The sequence below is a fragment of the Ruditapes philippinarum genome, unplaced genomic scaffold (assembly GCF_026571515.1).
Source record: "Ruditapes philippinarum isolate M1 unplaced genomic scaffold, ASM2657151v2 ctg3114_1_1_1_1, whole genome shotgun sequence".
NCBI classification, from domain to species: domain Eukaryota; kingdom Metazoa; phylum Mollusca; class Bivalvia; order Venerida; family Veneridae; genus Ruditapes; species Ruditapes philippinarum.
Window position 1 is genome coordinate 134,053 of NW_026854487.1, and position 22,870 is coordinate 156,922.

General features: G+C 32.2%; 2 protein-coding genes across 4 annotated transcripts in view; one reads left to right on the plus strand and one right to left on the minus strand.

Annotated features, from left to right (window-relative positions):
* LOC132740253 (exportin-5-like) overlaps positions 1-7,111 on the plus strand; it is a 31,366-nt gene extending 24,255 nt beyond the window's left edge. Inside the window, 7 exon segments of the mRNA XM_060728120.1 lie at positions 284-375; positions 1,059-1,192; positions 2,497-2,601; positions 3,087-3,227; positions 4,096-4,164; positions 5,013-5,111; positions 5,711-7,111. Coding sequence (XP_060584103.1) covers positions 284-375; positions 1,059-1,192; positions 2,497-2,601; positions 3,087-3,227; positions 4,096-4,164; positions 5,013-5,111; positions 5,711-5,869 — 799 coding nt within the window. The 3' untranslated portion in view covers positions 5,870-7,111.
* Positions 7,112-7,482: 371 nt separating this feature from the next.
* On the minus strand, positions 7,483-22,864 carry LOC132740252 (tetratricopeptide repeat protein 13-like). Of its 3 annotated transcripts, XM_060728117.1 has the most exons (14): positions 22,831-22,864; positions 22,323-22,363; positions 21,551-21,722; positions 20,665-20,701; positions 19,761-19,905; positions 19,155-19,244; positions 18,639-18,738; positions 17,641-17,679; positions 15,583-15,695; positions 14,835-14,967; positions 12,350-12,429; positions 11,800-11,878; positions 10,808-10,887; positions 7,483-10,300 (listed from the first exon to the last, which is right to left on the minus strand). In XM_060728117.1, exons 3-14 carry the CDS (start codon positions 21,638-21,640, stop codon positions 10,198-10,200), a joined length of 1,089 nt encoding a protein of 362 aa, XP_060584100.1. In that variant the 5' UTR covers positions 21,641-21,722; positions 22,323-22,363; positions 22,831-22,864; the 3' UTR covers positions 7,483-10,197. The 3 variants fall into 3 exon arrangements, with proteins under 3 accessions (XP_060584100.1, XP_060584102.1, XP_060584101.1); XM_060728119.1 differs by lacking the exon at positions 17,641-17,679 and having other exon boundaries at positions 18,654-18,738; XM_060728118.1 differs by lacking the exon at positions 17,641-17,679.
* Positions 22,865-22,870: the final 6 nt, after the last annotated feature.

Below are 22,870 nucleotides of genomic sequence, written 5' to 3' on the forward strand. Positions count from 1 at the left end.
CAGTGTTGATGTGACCTAAAACCCAACCAAAAAATAGAATAAGATGAAGAAAAATACTCCTAATGATTTCGAGATCAAGGTCTCGGCACATGCCAAATTTAGTGAAAATAAAAGTGGCAAGGTCTTTAATAAAAATAGCCTGTACATATGTATAAAAAATTTAGATAAATAGATTATTTAAAGAGATTCAAAGACACGCAAACTTATATAATAGTATGTCTTATGCACCTTGCCTTTACATGAAGTAGGGTATAAGTAGAGAACATTTGTTGTTTTTTTCAAGAAAAGATACAGATGATGACAATCAAGAAAGTCAAGAAGTTATAGAAGAGCAAGTCACCCGGCAACTAACCCGAGAATATGTTGAACTATTAGGTAAACTTTGCTAAAGTTTTTCTGGATTATTCCTAATTTAAAGGCTTTAGGACTTGACAGGCTCACAAAATTACAAAGTATGGCCAATTACCTTTAGAAACTGTAATTTTAATGCAACCCTTTGTAGAAGCAGGGGATGAAAGAAATACAGGTAAATATTAACTGAATTGTGAAAAAATTATGACAACATGATAACTACCAGTAAAACAAGGACCATTTTTCCATTGTCTGCTCTATGATGACAAGTTTGAAACAAGTTAATGATTTTCACATATTTGCTTTTGTGTTTTTCCCAGGATATCCCCTTTTCAAGAATTTTAATACTCAAAACAGCGGGTGTTAAAAACAGTGTAGCAGCTGTAAAATGTTGTCATAAACTTTATCTGAATGTAATATTATATTTTTATGTTCTTTCGGGGTCATTGATTATTATCTTATAGGTATTAAAGATTGTATGTTGCTTAAGCCGATAGTTGGGGTGTGCTGCAGATGGAGGGGATTAGGGGAGGGGTTATTTGCTGCGGAGAGACATGCTGTACTTTTCGTGATATTTCATGAACAAACTCAATTTACTGGAGGTGATTATTTTCATTGCTCTTGAAGGATCTCCCTTTTTTCCTGATTTTTTTACTGATACATATATAATTTTTACACATTATAATAAAGATATATTTTATAAACAGGAATTATATTCTATAAGAAAAGGAATAAAGAAAGTAATGGGGCAGGAGGAGACAAGATGTGTGACGATGATGAGTTTCAATCTCCAAACAGACCCGACCTTGGAGAACTAGGAAATTTATGTCTTAGCATTGATGTATGTAATAGTAAATATATAATCCATTATCTCTTTAACATGCTTAATATCTACTATATATATAATATCTTAGATAGACTTGTGCATCTTTAGATCTGGACTCAACCATTTGTCATATATATGGAAAATTTCAAAATATGTACAGACTGAATAGCAAACCGTGAAGATCAAGATCAGACAATTGATTTTGGTCTGAGCTGGTTGCATAGGTAGAATCTGTTAAGGAATAGATGAATGCAAGAATAAGTTGTTGTTTTTTTGAAAACTGGATTAATATACATCTTATCTGAAGTCATGTGACATGTGACATATTAGATACTTGATTGCTCAGGCTGTTCACTAAGGGAATTGTATGAAGTATATTAAAATATATATCTCTGGTTCTTCAGGATCATTAATTATAGTGTTAAAAACTGCTTGTTGAAGCAACTTGCTTTTACCCAGGCCATCATGCATTCTGTGATATATACAAAGTCTGATCAGATTATGTACTGTAGCTTGATTTTAGAATTTTGATAACCTTATCATTCATTTTTAACTTGTCTGTTTTGAAGAAAAAACCTACTGAAGCTATAACGATGGCAGTGACATTGATGTGCAAAATTTTTGATATAGCCCATTTCTTACAATATGAAACTTGGAATACTTGCTTGTCATGACTAAAGGCAGTTGTATGACAAGTGACATAATTCGGAAAGCTATATTTTTAAAGTTATGCTCCTTTTTATCTTAGAATTAAAGTGGTTAATAGTTGAGCATTAACACTGTACAGAGTGAAATGCATGACTCCATGAAACAAACTTGTAGCAAACATGCTAATGATCCAGTTGAAAATACTTTATCAATAAATATTTGTCCATTTTTCAATCTGGACAAAACTTTTCATTTTGTGTGTGTGTGTGGGGGGGGGGTTCAATATATGTACTGACAGAAAAGCAAACTGTGTAGATGTACCACCTGATCTTGGTCTGCACTCATTACATGGATATATTCAGTCTCTGCCAGCATGCTAAGAGTTTATCCACTTTGAGCAATTCACATGAATGCAATAACCGCTAAACTATTTGAGCGGCGCCATGACAAAACCAATGTAATGCGTTTGCGACCAGCATGGATCCAGACCAGCCTGCATATCCGTGCAGTCTGATCAGGATCCATTCTGTTTGCGTACAAACCCTATTACAAGTAGAAAAACTGATAGCGAACAGCATGGATCCTGATCAGACTGCGCGGATGCATGCTGGTCGTAAACGCATTACGTTGGCTTTGTTGTGAAGCGGCTCATTTATTTTTTTATCTTTTAGTCTGTATGTGAATCAACAGTGATATCAGTGTTTGCCGGACTATGCTGGATGGACACACCCACCTGTAATAAATGCATAGCTTTAGCAAGACCAATTCTAGAACAGGTATGTGATCTTTTACATAAACTACAGGTTTTTTTCACTTTTTCCAAACTCCCATATAGGTGATGTTTGAATGACAGTTTTTCAGTTTATATAGCATGGTACTTACTTACTTACATAAATTACATCACTTAAGAAATCAAACTCACAGAAATGAAGGGATCCTTTATGGCTAAGTGGTTGAGGTCATTGACTTTACAAATTGCCCCTCACTGATGTGGGTTTGAATATTGTCAAGGACTGTGGACTCTTACATAACGTGGAAGCTATACAGCTAGTTTACTGAAGGTTTATACCTTTATGGTTCTACTGAGGTACCCACTCAAGCCAAAAAGAGACCTAAAGTCTTCCTCCACCAGTAAAGCTAGAAAGTCCCTGTGTGACCTTTACAGTGTTGATGTGACTAAAAATCAATCAAAACAAACCAACTTCCCCACTTATACAGTATAAATAAAGTAGTTTAAATAAATCATATATTTTTTTTACAGCTTGTAGAAAGTAGTAGAATGTCTGGAGCTGCAGCGTCACATTTCTATGGTAACATTGTGATGTCATTACAATACCAGGGTCAGTTTGAGGGCACACAGTCTATGTTACTAGGGCTAGGTCTGATGGCTTATGAATTACTGGTAGGTTGTTGCAAAAAAAAAATTTGACCATTTAGCATTTGATTGTTAATATCTTTGTATGGTTACTGCATACTATAACAAGAGCTGTCGGTAGGACAGCAACGCTCGACTATTCTTAGTGCTTGATAGTAAAAAAAATGCTTGATATAGTTACCTCCTCCTGTTTACAGGTTGGGGTCATGATGGTGAACAAGTGTGCAAAGTTTCAAAGCCATATGTCAATGGACTTTGAAAATATTTAAACTATTACAAAAACTTTAACGTAAATTCTAAGTCGAAAAAGGGGCATAATTCTGTCAAAATGCTTGATAGAGTTACCTCCTCCTGTCTACAGGTTGGGGTCATGATGGTGAACAAGTGTGCAAAGTTTCAAAGCCATATGTCAATGGACTTTGAAAATATTTGAACTATTACAAAAACTTTAACGTAAATTCTAAGTCCAAAAAGGGGCATAATTCTGTCAAAATGCTTGATAGAGTTACCTCCTCCTGTCTACAGGTTGGGGTCATGATGGTGAACAAGTGTGCAAAGTTTCAAAGCCATATGTCAATGGACTTTGAAAATATTTGAACTATTACAAAAACTTTAACATAAGTGGTTACGCCGACGCCGTCGCGGACGCCGACGCTCGGGGTACTACAATAGCTCTACTTATTCTTATTGAATAGTCGAGCTAAAAAGTTCATGGAACATTTTCCTGCCAAGTTAATTAAAATAAACTTATTTCATTTGAAATTCCGGCTTATATTAGGTAGCAGGTGACTTATATATTATCAATAGATTATATCGAGACTCTTTAAGTTGAATTTTCATTAATGTTATATTTTTTGTATACTTTTTCATAATCATTTATGTTGTATATTTTCAGCGACCACTATATCCTGAAGTTCGTGATTTTATGTTAAAAATTCCAAAGTGTACAGAGCAAGCTTTAATGGTAATGATTATTTAGAGGAAATTAATATTTTATTAGACTTATATCTTCCATTGACAACAAAATTTACATATTTTTATGCTCCCAGCATGTATATGTAGTAATTGCACTGCTGAGTGAGGAGGGGTCTCATACTGTAGTTTAAAAGAGTCAGTCACTTATAATAAAAAAAAAAAAATTCTGCGATTTTGCTCATAAAGCCTTTATTTAATGACAGATGCTTTTCATATCTGGTAGGTACACACCTTAGGTAATTTCAAACTTTAGGTGGTGGGTTCAAGGGTCAAGGTCAGCAGTGCCAAAAATAGATTTTTACTATTAAGCTTATACAGCCTATATTAAAGATATCTTTCATGCTTAGTATGAAAATACCTTGAATAATCCTCTGACATACGGAGATCAAGGGCCTACAAATATTTATACTTTTACTCATATATCCTTTGATAATATTTGTCGACCAAGGTCTCTTATATTTGTTTTTAATCTGATTTGCGTGTTTTGACAGTAGAAATATAGTAAAGAGTTGAAATGATCAGAGGTTTTTGCTTTATATTTACAGATTATCTTGTCCTTTCAAAAAGGTGGCAGATTTCCCCTCCCTTAATATTACAACAACAACAACATGAGCACTGGTTAAATTGAGCTAGTTTAAACAATACATGCATACAAATAAAGGATAAAAAAAGAGATTGACATTTTGTTAAATAATTGTATGTATTTACTTTTGTGAAAATAACCATAACCAATAATGAGGAAAATAGTTAGCCCCCACCCCTTCCTGTGAGACTATCATTTGTCTTATATGCATAAAAAAATTTGTTTTTATTTAAAACAGTAAAATATATTTGTAGGCCTTTGACGAGAAGATATTTGGACAACCACCATCACAGAAATTTGGTGAGAAGAAAAGGAGAGATGCTTACAAAGCTCTTGTTTCAGAGGCTATAGGGGTTTGTCATTTCTATAAAAAATAATCAACAATGTAACTGAAATATGGTTATTGTCAAAAATTCCCTTTTCCTTTATAATATTGTTTTCTAGTTATACATTTTTGATGGCTTAATTTATTTGGCTTGGTTATCAGACCCATTTTAAAGTATTGATGTTATGTGGCATTGTCAATCAAATATTTCACCAGGTGTCTTGGAGACAAAACATGTTATCAACAGAACTCCAAGTCCCTAGAAGCTAGAACAACAAACTCTTGCCATATGTTATATAACAAGAATAGCTGGCACATTTCATCAGCCAAACAATGCTTAATTGATGCCTGCTAAATATTTTATTTTGATTCAGACTGCCCTGGAATAAACAGCGGGCAAATCTAGATTTAAAGCATGGCAAAACTATTTTAAGTCATCAGTAGGTAGGACAAGTAATCTGCAAAGTTCTAAGCATTTTTATACTCTAATTACTAATATTTATTACTTTGTGTAGGAGTGGGGAAGTATTAAAATTTTCTGTTTATCGCATTGTCTATCTGTAAACTCCAAAAACTTTACTGTACACATTTCTAGTTACTGTATCTTTTCCCGTCTTCATATTTCAGAAGTATATAGGAGAACAGTTCAAAAGAGAGATACACTATCAAAGTTTTCCAAAATTATTCAAGCGTTCAAAACCAAAGCAACCAAGTTTGGATGAAGTAGAGCACAAAGACATTGGATTGTGTAGCTTGTTTAAACCTGAACCAAATGGTCAGAGCTGATTTTTCAGGAACTATGGATTGACATGGAATGAAATAAGCTTTTATAGTAAAGAAACGACAAAATTGTCAGCATAATTGGCATAAAATGAAATAAGCTTTTATAGTTACGAAATGCAAAAATTTCAGGTTAATGGAAAGACATTTTATACATTTGACATTGGTGCTTTATTATATATAGTGGTAAAGCATTCAGAAACTAGAAAAAAACTAGAGTTGAATGAAACAATGTTGATATAACCTAAAGCAACAGGTGCATGACATGTTATATACAGTCACAGGTAAGAACTTGATGCAGGTAAATTAGAAAATGTTGAAGTACAGGTGTGAATCAGATCAGTTAAACTGGAAGTAATCGTCATGTGTTTACAATGTACATGTTTATAGGATAGAGCTCTAAGCAATAAGTTAAATGTTGAAGTATATTGAAGTCAGATGATTTCAACTTGAAATAAAAGGTTGAATGATGATGTTGTATATCTGAAATTGTTCAACCTGGTGTTGATAAAATATAGATGGAGCAGTATTGGTTAAACATAAAGCATTGAGTACATGTTAAAGTATGTTGGAGTCATTTGATGTAAACCTTAAGTAAAAGGTAAAATATTTTGTAAACCTCAAGTAAAGGGTAAAATATTTACATAGATTGTACCATTTCATGTGAAATAAAAGATGTTGTTTTTTTTACATTCTAGAACCATATTTATTTAACAAAAGGTGAATTGCATAGATTTTAAGCAATACATGGCTATTTATGAAGATTGAAAAAAAAGGCTGATTGCTTTATAAGTCTTAATTTCTAAACAATGAATGGTTGTAAATGTAGTCATCTTTGGTTAAATCTGAAGCCATTGATGTCAGTTAATAAATAAAAGAATGAATGGGGGCCATTTTTAGATAAATCTAAAACCCTTGATAATATTAAGGTTGGGAAACATTATTGTTAATCTAAAACCATTTATGTAGAATGATTAAGTTTATATGAAAATCATCTTGGATAAAGTTGAAGAAGTCAATGAATTGACGAAATATAGATGGTAATGACCACAATAAAACTTGAAACAGATATTTTCTATATTTGGTAAAATACTTTAATCTCGTGCAATTAATAGGTTTCTTTAATCAGAAAGAAGATGAGAGACCAAATTAATGTTGATATGAAGAATTCTGCATGTATGTGCTTCATTGAAATATATTTTACTTACCTGAAAATAAATTAAAGATGAAATAAAATTAAAGATGAAATATTTTTTGTTGTGTGTTAATGATTTTAACCACTGTCACCATGGCGTTGAAGGCGTGCGTCTTGCATGATTTATGTTTCTATGATTTTATCAAGTAATTTCAAAACCATCCACACACTTGGCTCAATAGGGAGAGCATTAGTAATCAAGGGCTTGGAGAAGCCGTTTGAATTTTAGATTTTTTTTAAAGTTCAGAGAGGAATCACAAAAGCTCACCGACAGTTTATAGTGAAGATTTTAAGCATGGAATGATATAAGTTGTCAAATAAATATTCAAACATTAAAATTTAAAAACGTGATATACAATATTCAATACATTCACAAACTTTGGAGCCCATATATTTAATACAATAGAAAACGAGGAACCAAACATTTTTTGTTATTATTTATTCATTTGCTATCTTATTTATCATTAACAAAGTATAAAAATCACTTTTTTTTAAATCTTGCATAGAAAAATGTTAATATCAACAGGATTAAGAAAAAAGAAAACAATTAAAAATAGCTGAAAATCAAACAACAAATTCCTGAATTAAAAAAAAAAAAATATACAGACTACATATAACATATGGTATAGATAGCATCAGAAAATAACAACCAAATAAGCTAAGGCGTGGAGATAAATTTATATGAAGCAGGATTTAGGTTTTAATTTGAGCATTGAAACTTTGCCATTGTAAATAACTATAATAGTGCTTCACATACAATTGGAACAAAAATAGAGTTTAGTTAAAGCTACACAATGGCCAATTACATCAACAATCTTTTACTGCGTTTACATTTTGCTAATTTATGACAAATAATTTCACATTCAGTGCTACTTTCTTCAGGCTATTAGCATCTAACATGCTCTAAAACCCTTATTTAAACATTATATAACTCAAGTTTGAACTTTCTAAAGGAAAAATTCATTTGTGTCCAAGACATAATGTGCTTTTAAAATGCCTTTTTTATCATGAACATTGTTTCCAAATGTAAATCAAAATAGTCAATGTTGGTTGTTATATCCACACCATCTCTATTCATAATTACAATTTATTTCTACAATTTACTTTTATATATATATTTATATATAACAAACAAAAAAATCACACTATGTACGTAGACACCTACTTAATCATATTATTCAACTTAATTTCTAAAGCTAATAACGCTACCAATAAAATCTTAAGGAAATCATCAACAATGAATATTTTATAAAATAACTTGGTCCCAAACTAAACTTTCCTGAGTCTATTTAATTATGATAAAAACTAATGCCATAATTTAATACAGAAGTGTAAAAGTTATTTAGCATGTACCCTACAACTAATTTCATTCATCTTAATCAAAGCTAATCCATAGAGTGTAGACTGCATTTGCTGATGCCTGTTTTAAGTTACTCAGCCATTTAGTGGCTGAATATTTAGAATAGATTTAGTTTTTTTTAATTTAGGACAGTCAATTTAAAGTGTAGGAGACTTCAAATCAAAACAAAGAATAAGCTAACAGTAAAGAGCCTCCATAGGCTGCACAAAAAAGAAATCTGGTCTGGATCTGTACTATTGGCTAAGGATATTTCTATTGGTTCCAGTAAGTTAAGAATAAAATGACCTTTATTCAAATCTGCAGTTGTTTCCCTTGGTTAGTTAACATAATTATGTAATCAATGCACATTTGTGCAGTTGAAAGTCAATAACTTTCGGTCTGAGTGCAAGTGACAATATGAAATATAAAACCCTATATCAATCTAGAGCCAGACTACCCTATAACAATTGTAATCTAAGAATACTGTTCATTTACCTCTCTAGCTGGCTGCTCAATTTAAATATAAAAATCCCTTTCTACTATTAATGGACTATTTCAATTTCACAGCTGGACTTGTCCATTAAACAAATTCAGTGGAAATCAGGTTTAAAGCATAATTTCACAATACACAAGTGGACCACCTAAAAGTATAAAACTTCGTAACAGTTAAGTCATATAAGGTTAACAGAAACACTAATTTAACACAGAACAAACCACTACTTGCAGTTTTTTTAGATTTACAAAATGAGATAAAACAACAATCATAAATACAGTCAAACCTGTCCCCCGTGGCACAGGTAACATACCATGTTGTTAAAGCCACAGTTACTACTAACCTTGTCCTGCTACATATCTTAACTAATCTTTGTCCAATATTTCATTCTGGACAAAATTATTCATCATTTATAGGGAAAATTTCAAAAGATGTACTGACTGAATAGCAAACAGTTCAGACCATGATCAGATGGCAGGGATGTGCCTGGCTGATCTTGTTCTGGATGGGTCACATGGGTAAGATTTGTTGCTGCCAGCAGGCTAAGAAGCAGTCATAAGGGCTAGATTATCCCTCAAATAACAAAGTAAATGAAAAAGGTGGGATCATTTTACAGAAATGAAGTGAAAATAACAGTCATGGATTGAATTAGAGGCTGCCAATCAAATGTAACAATCACATCTCATACCCCATTAACCCATCCATATAAACGCTTGGAATGCATGTTATAAATGGTTTCTATGGCCTTCCCAAACAGGTCTGACTGTATCTTGTAATTGATTAAAGTACATGTATCACAGTTATTTTTATAATATCTTTTTTTTATCAATATAATGAACAGCACTTGTTTGTGACAAGAATATAAAATTGAAATAGTGCAACCTTTAACAATCAACTTCAAGAACTAACTTTTAACAATACTATACAAAGGTAAATAGTCAGACTTTGTTTACATAAAAGATTTTGAAACGTATTATAATAACTCTTGATTAACCAAGATTTTCTAAAATTTTCTAATTTGCATAATTTTTTCTCCAAAGGTTTGTGAGTTAGTGCCTTTGATATATGTTTGAAAGTCAAAGGACAGTAAAGTGAGCGTGAAAATCTATTGATACACCTAAAGATTTTAACGTATTTCAACTTTTTGTAAGAAACAGTAAAATTTTAAATTTATATATTTTCAATGACAAAAGCAGATGGATCATTTAGAGTTTTTGCTGTACTGTTATAAAGCTAACAATAATAAAGGTAAACATATGTAGGACTTTGGTTGATATTTTCTGAAAGCTGTTTGCGCTGACGTTAACCTATGAACAGGAATCTGTATTAACATTGAGCACTTCAAGGACACTGCGAACTGTGGGAAATGTCTCCCATACTGTAGGGTAACCAGACATGGGTGTCGCTAATCTGGAAAAAACAAAAACATCTTGATTACCAAATCGCTAGCTTTTGAAAATTCAACATGTAATTTCACTGATTGATTTATACAAACAAGCTTCGACTCATTCTCTTAAAATATCATGACAAAGCCCAGCAGTAGCAAACTAATAGTGTTCTAAGTTCTAACCCTAGACAGGTCATATTAATTATAAAATTATGTAACCAAGGGTACAAGTTTTCTGGGTATTTTCCTAAATTTCAGGTTTTTCAATACTCTGAAAAGCTGTCTACTGGAGCTATTTCATTAAATTGATAAAAATAATGCTTTGTTTTGTCATGTTAACAGATGGACAGTGTTACTGACGGACAAGGACGAATATTTATATATATATGCCCTACCTTTTAAGTAGTTTGGGCATAAAAAAGTCTGCAAACTTTTTTGTTTTAAGCTTGTTTCTAAAAGCAAATCTCCATACATCAAAATGACTTCTGACACAATCTACAATTTCTTGTGACTATTTATTCACTTCATACCTTTTAATGTTCATCCATTGTTTAGTTACAAGTATAAAGGCATCTGGGGCGCCTGATAACATTGCCTCCATCTCTAGTAACTGTAATAAACACAATATTATAATGTATCATAATATAACTTTATATATTTTCTACATTAAGAGCATGTATTGCAAATATTACAAATAGAACCTGAAAAGACGAGAATCTGTGTTGTATACAAGTGTGATTGCTGACGTTATGTTAAGTTGGAATTTATACTGCAGGTTTGTAAAATCACTTTTCTATGGATAATGAAGAAATCTCGTTTTTTTTTGTCTTAAAAAGATACTTGCTGTATTATAAATTCGTTATAAATATTTCTGACATGTTATTTGGCTGTATATAAATGGTTGTTTGAAATATGACCCTCACCTTACAGCTTGGGTTATAGTTCTAAACAACTGTTAATATAGGGCAATATAACCTGTCAAAAATCTTGACTCATTAGGATTTTACTTACTAGAGTCTAATAAGACACAGACAACTGTAAAACACACTACATTAAAATGTATTGTTTCACCAGGAAAGAATATTAAGATGAAAAAGAAAACAGTATTTGGTACTATTTATGCAATTTAGTTTAGATCTGTCAACAGTTGGTTTGAAAACCATTGACACTTACACAAATGCAAAAAGTAAAACTATTCTTTTAAAGGCCACCCTGCAAAAAAACACAAAACTGAGAAATATTTCATCTTGGCTTTCAAATACGAGACTGTGTGTAATCTAATTCTTAGAGCAATATCAATCCCTTACTCAATTTAATTTTCAAAATATTTTTGTCTTTCTTGCTATTTCCAACTATTTAATTAAGATTTAAATATAGATGACAATACAACATATATACAATGATCAGATTGCACAAACATTATACTAGTGGCAAAGACCTATTGGTATAATTACAATTATCAAGACGTTAACAATAATGGTTGCCCTACAAGTCTTCAGAAATGAGAAACTATAGTACATACCTTACTAGTTGGAAGTTTTCCTGTTACCTGGCGATGTATGGACATTATAAGACCAAGTGCCACAGAATATGCTACAACACTGTAATGTAAAATGTTTACAAAATAAGTGTTACTTTATAAGTATGATAACAGTAAATAAATATGATGATTGAAATACAAACATATAATAACCAAATATAAGCCACAATTGTAAACAATAAAAGAATGATAGAACCATAATTGTTTACAACTAAGAGGTACAATAAATTGTTCAAAATCTGCCAATCAGAAGTGAGCTATGGTGAAGCTTCTTGAATTTGGAAAATTTATATGGAAACTTTACAATCAATGCCTACTTCTTCTTGGTGTCAAAGCATTAAGCTACATATGATAAATTAAAACTGCAATCCAGACTTATGTTGTATCTATGCATATATTATCTGGGTTACAGAATGAAGAGGTAATGGCCAAGGTAAAGTTTTTTCAGGTAAATAGATTACAGACGGACAGGACAAAAATAATATGCTCTTCTTCAATCTACCAATGTGGGGACATTAAAATAAAACATTACCTTGATCCTCTAGATAGAGGCATCAGATTGTAGAAATAATAGGCTAGAGAGAGTATTACGTTCACCACTGAGTCCATCTCCTGTACCAAATATAAACAATAGAACTACAATTGAAATCACTGAATAAAATTTTTCATACATTTTTAAACAAGAGGGCCATAATGGCCCTAAAGTCGCTCACCTGTATATAGGCCCCCGGAGCGGGGCCAGTTTAAACCCCAGGGCTTTTATTTGAACAAACTTGATTGACACCCATTAGAAGATGTTTCATGCTAAACATCTAAGGTCTAGCTTGTTGGGTTTTTTAAAAGAAGATTTTTTCAAGTTTTTTTCTTTACACATATAGTTAAAAACAATGACACACCTGGGGCAGGGCCAGTTTTGACCCCAGGGCTTTTATTTGAACAATCTTTGTAGACACTTACTAGACAATGTTTCATGCTTAATATCTGAACTCTAGCTTTTCAGGTTTTTTCAGAGAAGATTTTTAAGTTTTTGCTATACACATATAAGGAAAATCAATGTCCCCTGGGACGGGGCCAATTTTGACCCCAGGGCTTTTATTTGAACAAACTTTGTAGACACTCACTAGAAGATGCTTCATGCTTAACATCTAAACTCTAGCTATTTGAGTTTTTTCAAAGAAGATTTTGTAAGATTTTGTCATACACATATAAGGAAAATGAATGACCCCCGGGGCGGGGCCAATTTTGACCCCAGGGCTTTTATTTGAACAAACTTGGAAGACACTCACTAGAAGATGTTTCATGCTTAGTATCTAAACTCTAGCTATTTGTTTTTTTTTAAAAAAAAGATCTTTTAAGTTTTTACTATATGCATATAGGGAAAATGAATGACCCCCTGGGGCGGGGCCAATTTTGACCCCAGGGCTTTTATTTGAACAAACTTGGTAGACACCCATTAGAAGATGTTTCATGCTAAATATCTTCGCTCTAGCTCTTTGGGTTCTTTAAAAGAAGATTTTTTAAGTTTTTACTATATACATATAGGGAAAATCAATGACCCCCAGGGCGGGGCCGATTTTAATTCTAGGAACAAAATTTGAACAACTTTGGTTTTGGACCTATAGATGATACCATAGACCAAATATCAAAGCTCTAGGCCAGCTAGCTTTCAGACCAGAAGATTTTTCAAGTTTTCACTATATGTATATAATGAAAATCAATGACCCCCGAGGGCGGGGCCAATTTTGACCCGAGGGCCATTATTTGAACAATCTTGGTAGAGGTCTACCACACAATGTTTCATGCCAAATATATTACCTGTAGCCTTTGCCAATTCAGATAAGATTTTTTTTATGTTTTACTATATACATATTAGAAAAACCTATGACCCCCCCGGGGTGGGGCCAATTTTGACACTAGGGACAAAATTTGTACAACTTTGGTATTGGACCTTCAGATGATACCATAGACCAAATATCAAAGCTCTAGGGCATTTACTTTTAGACCAGAAGATTTTTCAAGTTTCCACTATATGTATGTAATGAAAATCAATGACCCCCCGGGGCGGGGCCAATTTTGACCCTAGGGCCATTATTTGAACAATCTTGGTAGAGGTCTACTACACAATGTTTCATGCCAAATATCTAATCTGTAGCCTTTGCCAAATCAGAGAAGAAGATTTTTTTAGATTTTACTTTATACATATAAGGAAAAACCTATGACCCCCCGGGGCGGGGCCAATTTTGACACTAGGGACAAAATTTGAAAAACTTTGGTAGAGGACCCATAGATGATACCATATACCAAAAATCAAAGCTCTGGCCCATGTTCTTTCAGACAAGAAGATTTTTTAATTTTGTGTTTTTTGAAATCCTTTTCTGGCCCTATGACCTACATATGCAACAGACCGGAACCATTTGAACAACTTTGAAAGGGGACCACCCAAGGATCATTTCTGTAAAGTTTGGTTGATGTGCAGTCATTTGTTTCAGAGGAGATGTTGTTAATGTTCAAAAGTTGACGACGCACGACGGACACAGGGACAACACAATAGCTCACCCTGAGCATTGCTCAGGTGAGCTAATAAAAATAGCAACAGTCATGGTAGGTGGCATCATGTCAAGAATTGTTAAAGTGTCATACTAGTAATGGTAAGGATTGCTGGCCCAGTGGGTTTAAATCCCAGCCAAGAGCAAGCCAATGTTTACTTCAGCAAGAAACTCATCATTAAGTACTGGTTGGTTCTAGGAACAGATTCAAGTGTGTGTCTATAAGCTTCCTACACAATTTATCTAAAATACATTCTGTATAAACAAATAGCTGCTTATTAACTTTTCCTAAAGTTAAAATTATCTACGTGTAGCAGAAATGAACATACACGGAAGCAAGATGAAAGTGTTGTAAATTCACAAAGACGTACAACATTGTCTTTATCATTGAATTTTCAAAAAACATTAAAATCACATTGTTCTGTACCACTATAAAGGTATAAAGAAACAATAATGATAAAATCGTCATACCGAGACTTTACTAGAACTAGTACGTTTAATTTCATCTTGAAGCTGGTTATAGATATAGTCTAACTCTATATGATATTCTGCCGTCCTTGTCCGAGTATTTGCCACGTCAATAGTAAACAATATCTGTTTAGCTCTACAAAAATACATAACCAATTAATATACATCATGAAAAATCGATTATAAAGGTGATATTTTGAAAAATAAATATCCTAACTAAGAAAAGAATAAGCTTTTTCATAAATATCAGCATAACCTTTATTACAATGTTACATTAGTTATAAATGTCCAGGCATGTAATGAAAGTAATATGTGTCTAGTTACATTGTTTCAAAGTTAAAAGTTTAAGTCTAAAGTTGTATACTATGCTATTTGTTCTTCAAGCAATATTTTGTTCATTTACATGATCTTGATTACATGTAGAATGATGTACATTTCTACAAATCACATAACAACGGTCAACCTTTTAATGAGCATTTAACTTCGTAGGCTGCGTTTTAATTTATATCAAATCTGTTAAGATTATTATTTATATGGCACCTTTACTGCTTTACCATTTGAGAAAGACCTCAGTTGCCCCTCAATGCATTTTTTTAAGGTAAGAAAGGGAGAATCTCAATAGAAACACAGACTGTCCATAAGCTAGCATTTGTGACAAAGAAAGAACAAAAGAGTATTTGAGCATTTAAATCCAATTTCTGACTTATGAAAATTGAAATATCCCTGGTATTATTGTATTAAAATCACTTACAAATCATCAGTTAGAACCAGCATGGCCCCTTCAAGACGATCTTTCTCTGATCTTTTACGTGTACTAGGAACCTGTGTTGACACAACAAAACCATTCTGATCTGTCTGATGTTTCTGTAATAAAAACAAACATTTGATTGGTGAATCTTTAATGTACACCCAATACATAAACCTATCTTAAAATAATACTAAGGTCATGGTCATACATTTGTTTGGAAACAAAATACAAATTTCATTCCAAGCAAAAAGTCAAGATTTAAATTATATGTTACACAAAACTGAAGATAGCTTACCTGAGGTATAATATTTAAATTAAGAATTTATCATGCATAAATTAAATAAACTATCACTGATCATAGATAATCATTAAACATCATGTGCAAATATATACATAGGAACTATAAAGTCACAAAATCACAAAGACACAGATGAGTTTTGATATCTGAAATCAAATCTGAAATTTCTTCAAAATATATCCCAAAAACAAATAGGATAAGTAAATAATCTGCAATAATGCATATAAATAGTCTATACCACAAGATCATCATGACTTATGTCTAAAATTATCTTAAGTATCTAAGCATTATTAAAGTTTGTAACTACAATCATATTTGAGCAGCATCATGACAAAACAAACATAGTGCGTTTGCGACCAGCATGGATCCAGACCAGCCTGAGCATCCGTGCAGTCTGATCAGGATCCATGCTGTTCGCTTACAAACCCTACAGCAAGTAGAGAAACTGATAGCAAACAGCTTGGATCCTGATCAGACTGCGCGGATGCGTAGACTGGTCTGGATCTATGCTGGTCGCAAACGCACTATGTTGGTTTTGTCGTGACGCGGCTCTTAGCATTATTAAAGTTCGTAACTACAATCATTTGTAAGCGTTAATTTGTACGAGGCAAGTTTTGTTGTGTCCTCTGCATTTATTAATGAAGCAACTTCGATATTGTGGCAGACAGATAAATAACTAATCTTTTTCATGCATGAGGATTAAGTTTAGTATAAACATATTCATTTAAGCTGGATTGCTGAAAAATGTTTTATTAATCACTTTTGAGTCTGCTTCCTGAAACTAACCAATGCTGGGCTGACGAAACTTGGTGGTGACCCATGTAGGGCTGAAACCCATGATCCCTTGGACTAGAAGCAAACACCTTAACCACTATGCCATCGCTCCCCTAATGATTAAGATTAAGCTTTAAGTGATAAGTAACATAATAACTGTTTTTATTATAAGTTCTTAAACTTTTAAGTTGAACCAACCACTGAACATGAAATGGCTAAGCATCAACTTTTATAAGGTAAGAAAAACTCAGGGTGAACCTATGTTATTGCATCATTTTTGTTATTGCATCATTTTTGGTATATCTATGTATAGATCTTTCGACTTCAGTAACTTAGCTTGACAACTTATTTATATGAGAAAAACAAGAACCAACCCCCTTAAGATTTTGGACTAACTTCCACAAAGATATGGTACTTAAAAGCTAGCCAAATATCTTAGCCACAAAAGCCCAATACATTTTTTTTGTGGTTTTATATAATAATTTATATACATTCCAAAACAGCTCTTACATGCAAGTGATTGGAAGTTGTGAGGATGGAAGGGTATAGGAAACCTGGGGACCTACCTACTATCCCTAAAGAAGTATCAACCAGATAACATATCAACATATGAATTACCAGTACTAAACAAACATCTAAATTATAGATTTAGAATTTAAACAAGTTTTAGATCAATCCATTAGCAAATTACTAATACATTGAAATAAAGACAATGTACAACTGGAAATTTTCTACAGGTAAACTATTCATTCTTTTAAACTAATATCCATGCCCTCTTTTTATTTGAACACAAATTAACCAGGAAATAATTACAATATGGAGGAACAAGGGAGACAAACATAGAGCGGGATAAACTGGAATTTGATTACTAGACATTCCTAGACAAATGAAGACATGCCCAGACAAATGGAAGGTTATCATGTTTTTTGTTCAAATAAGGAGGTAGATTTCAGCACAGGGAAAATAGGGAGGTTAACCATAAATCCTACCTGTGTACCATCTTTTGTTGTACAAGAAAAAAGTCCAGCCTAACCAATATATAACATTAACACACATTTTGAAAGATGACAAGTGTGTAGACTTAAAAATTTATTAAAATTTATTGGATATGAATCACACTATAAAATTCTAAGGTAATGCTGCTGTGATTTTATCTAATGCAGAAAAGTGCCAAAGGAAAAAACTGCTGATAATTGTGTGCTCCAGTGATTCAGTGTACCAGACACTCACCTTCTGAAAGATTGTGCAATAGCCTGTAAACTTTTAAATATTTCAACAAAACCTAACACTGCAAGATCATTATTATTCGTAGGGTAATAATTGTCATGATTTTCTTAGATAAGTCAATTCACATATTTAAAATCTGACAATATTTCATTTTGTCTACTGTAAGACTATTTTGCATCATATTATCTACATTTTACCCTTTGGTAGTCCATGAATTTTAAGAGCCCATGAAAAAGTTCTTTATCAGAAAACCACGAAATTTCATGCCCATGAAATTAAGTGAATTCACAGTACTGACTTCATTCAATGTCCATTTTCTTATTGAATAAAATATATTATAAAAGAATCAGCAGTATGTGAGGTATCATATACTTGATTGAATATAAAGGCCATTAGTTTATACTTGAAACATTACATGAAAAATAAAAGAATCAAAGTTAACCACTGAACCACCATGTTTAACTAAATAAACAGCAATAGTGAAATAATTCATACAGCACGCATAAAGCAAATCGAGTGTTTGACAAGAAAAATTGTACTTAACTTGATGTTATTACTCTAAGCATTTGTTAAGCAACTTAGTCTTGCAAACCCTGTGACCTTACACAGATCATTAGAAGTTTGTTAGTAAGTAGCTCCAATAGACATGAATTTGTTAGGTTTTTTCTTGGAATTAGTAAAATACAATATATTGGTACAGCATTAGTTTAAGTTACTAAGCTACTATTAGTGGGTGGGGTATGTGTATATAAGATATTACATTCTTCACATTAACCTTTGTCACTTCGAGCAGGTCCTCACATGTTTTAGCACTCTCAATCTCTTCTTTAGCTGTAGCTTGCTTTGACTTGACAATCTCACTGTAATCATAAACATATCTGTTAATTTTTCTAATAACGGACAATACTGGAGTCATAACACATTTTTGTTGAACATCAAAATAATATAACAAGAACTATCCCCAAATGAAATTCATACCGCAATATCCTTTGACAGATATTGACATTGTAAAAAGTAACTTTCCAAGTCATTAAAGACATAATTTATTTGTCTCCAGCCAAAAGGAAGAAAATCATTGTTCAAGTAATATCAAAACATTTTGAATCATATATAGTTTGAACCAGCTGTTTTTTAATCTATGTAAAATATGAAAATGTTAAACTGACAAAACATGTTTTTTTGGACTGGCAGAGATTAGTGTTACACTTTCTGTATCATTTCACAATCTTCTCTGTAAAGAAATACTCAGAATAAAATAATCAAACATCAAACCTACCTTGTAACAGAATAATGTTCCAACATAGTTTTCACCAATTTGAAAACCAGATTAAAATAAGGCATTGTTTTTATATTGTGAACAGAACCTCTGAAATAAAAGTAACATTTATATAAAACAACAATATACATTTTACAAAGTAAATCATGAACACAGAATGTAAATACATAACCTATGTGAAAACTAGAAATGTCTCTTTGGACACCGATTTCCCACCATTTGACTGTTCTGTCAATTTATAGGTTTACAGATGGACAGCAGGATGGACAATAGTGAATATATGTCTCCACTCCACCCCACCAAAGTGGGGGCATAAAACTTTTAATAGCATTCATAAAACAAATTTATATGCATGAAAAAATATCAAACAAAGTATTTATTCATAATTGTACTGGTTTAGCTTAATACCAGGTCAATTATATAAAATTTATTGTCTACTTTCCACAACTTTATTATTATAAGGCAGTCAAATTGCTGTGTGCAACAACTCTTATACTCATAGGTTCATTAACACCTACAAGCACACATCCCATTTTTAGAAAATCAATATTAGAATTTCAATTCCAGTAACAGATTTGAAAAATAATCTAACAAAACTCAACATACTTTACAAGTGTAATCACTGTTTTATAACCATCTTTATCTTTATGATCCGGCATCTTATCCAGCCAAAGAACCGGTTGTTCCGGATCAACCAATCTCCGGTATCGTACTGCGATATTAAATAAATCTCGCCAACTATGCTGCCAACCTGCAATATTACCATTATTCTATATAAATTACACAGATGCTTAAAACCCATATTCATACTGATCACATCAAATGCAATTGAAATATAATGAAAATTTTCTGCACTGAAATATATTTCATATCTGATCAAGAAAACTACCTTGTAAAAAAACAAACTCGAGTTTCATATAATCTCTATTTGATAAAATCTAATTCAATTCAAGTCACTAAACACTTATTATATCAAATATTTGGTCGTAAGTCTTAATATTCATGGTAGACATGATTCTAAACTTTTTTTGTTATACCTAAGGGCTAATGTATTTGAAGAGGTTAAAAAGTTGTCTATGTACCTGATTTTACAAGAAAAGAAAACACATGGAAATTTTTAATATTCTGACTTATTGTAGCACGCCTCCAGATAAGCAAAAATATTTCAATAAATCAAGTCTGAGAAAAATGTACTAAGATTTTAGGAAAAGTAAAAAGAATCAAAATTATAGTAATAATTTACATTTTATATGCGACTTATGACCGATTTATCAGTATTTATAGCTATATTTCTACTGTGTTACTAACGCAGTAAGGGCCATTTTTACATATTTTGACCTTTTTATGGTAATGTACAAGGGTTGTAAGTGCCATTTATAATGTGCACATTGCATTCTTTTAGTAACTCCACAATATTATTCTGTTAAAATACATTTTCAAATTTTCATGAAAATAAGCATGAATCTGGAGGCATGCTGCTTTAAATCATTGGCACCAATAAAAAACTTACCGACTGCTTTATTTTGTCTTAAATCCCGCCACTTTTTCTGAAAATAAAAAACCCTAAATATTTCTATATTAACTTACAACTTATTTGTTTAATTATATTTATGTAATCTTGAATGCTTACAAGTTATTAAAAACCAGTATAAATCTACACATTTGTTTCTGACATATTTTATGCATGTTATGTAGAGTATAGTTCTATTAATAACAACCAAAAATCATTCATTCACTCAAAAAAGATATTTGCCTTTTTAAATACTGGTTGAATGACTGTTAAATTTAGTTTATGTAACAATGATAACAAATATTCATGGATTCTGTATCATTCATTATCATAGTTGTTGTTGTTGTTAGGTTTCAAGTCAAACCGACACTGTAATGGTCATGTGACCATTTTCAAGTGTAAGGTACCCCCCTCCATGCATTACTTCAGGCATGAACAGAAACCCAGAGTAGAATCATTGACAATTCGTAAGCTTACTGGAAAGCTTCCTTGCATAAAAAAGAATCAAAACTTCCTGACGAAAATTCAAATCCACAGCAGTGATTGACCAGCAGTTTGAAGTTGACAATTTTAACCACAAAATACTCATAGAATTTCCACTTGCAACATACATTTATTGAATCAATATGATTAATCATTCAATATATGGTGTTTTCAGTATCATCATGTCAGAATCTGACATAAATGTATTAAGTTTTGTTGGGTTTTGTTTTTTTCTGGATAGCTTCCTTACATGAAAGAATCCCAAGTAATGTCTGAGTTCTTCAAACACAATTAGACATACATTAACACTGTTAACTGAATCCAACAGTCTTGAGGCTATTACAAGTATTGGAGCACAAATATAAATCAGTTTACATTACAAACCAATACAAGATGGACTCACCTCATATAATTGAGCAATATGTATTGAAGAAAGCCCCATGGCTAAATTAAGTCTTTTATTTGGTGTGTAGCCATCTGTATTAACCTGCATTAGCCAGCCTATCTTGTGAGCTTTACAGATCAAATTTTGAACTGGCCGAGGAAAATCACTAATTTCTAGTTGACTAATATCTCTGAAGAAATAATATTTGAAACATTTGATTTTGCACATTAAAATATCAGAATACAACATGAACATTTTCTTTGAATAAATTTTTCCTCTACTATTGATTTTGCATATTTTTAAACAGCATTATACTAGTGGTTAATGAAAACTAGTTTTTTCTTTTTTTTTCTCCTTTCTTTTCGGTTGGATTTTAAGTTGCATCAACACAGTATAGGTAATATGGCAACTTTTTAGCTTTACTGATAGAAGATGACCTCAGGTGCTTCTATGTGCATTATTTCCAGCACAAATGGGCACCAGAGTAGAACCACCAATGTTCCGTAAGCAAGCTGGATAGCTCCTTACATGAAAGATTCCAAAGACCCTGTCAGGATTCGAAGCCACATTGCTGAGGGGCGAGTGGTTTGAGCTCGGCCACAGACGCTCCCAAAAAAGTTTGTTGTATATCATTCTACACATGCACATTTACATAAGGAAACTAATTTTTCTCTATCAAGTTGTTTATATGATACTGAAAGTTTATCTGTACATATAGGTTTATTGCTAGTTCTTTAAACAGGTAAGATTGTATTAAATAATAAAGAAACAAAACATTGGTTAAACTTACTTTATATGAGGTTGTATTCCAGGTTGTTCTTTGTAACTACCCTAAAATGAATAAAGAATGCATGTTCAAACTTTTATCATTTCAGTGCTAACAATATTCTTACACCAGTATACTGCCATGTATGCCACACAAGAATCTTGTCCAGCAGTTTGTATATTAAAAACTAATCTGAACTCAAATGGACATTTTTAAACCTAAAGACAGGAAAGTCTTATAAATAAAGTCAGTAGGGCAGGAATAATGTGATGCTGATGATAAATGAAATCTTCTCTAATGTTGCATCTAGGCTGCGCAATTGCGCAATTTTCACATATCTTTTGCATTTTGCAGATCTTGCATTTTAATGAAGTCAATGCTCCCTATTTTATCAAACAATAGTATGACATACTATAAATGTGAAGACAAAGGTGCATTTGTTCACAATGAAGAAAAATAGTTATAGTAATGAAGAAATAAAGAAATATAACTGACAAAATTCACTGTTAAAGTTAAGAGTGTTAATCTGTACCTGAAATTCAAATGGTAAATTCTTTAACCAATGGTCTCTG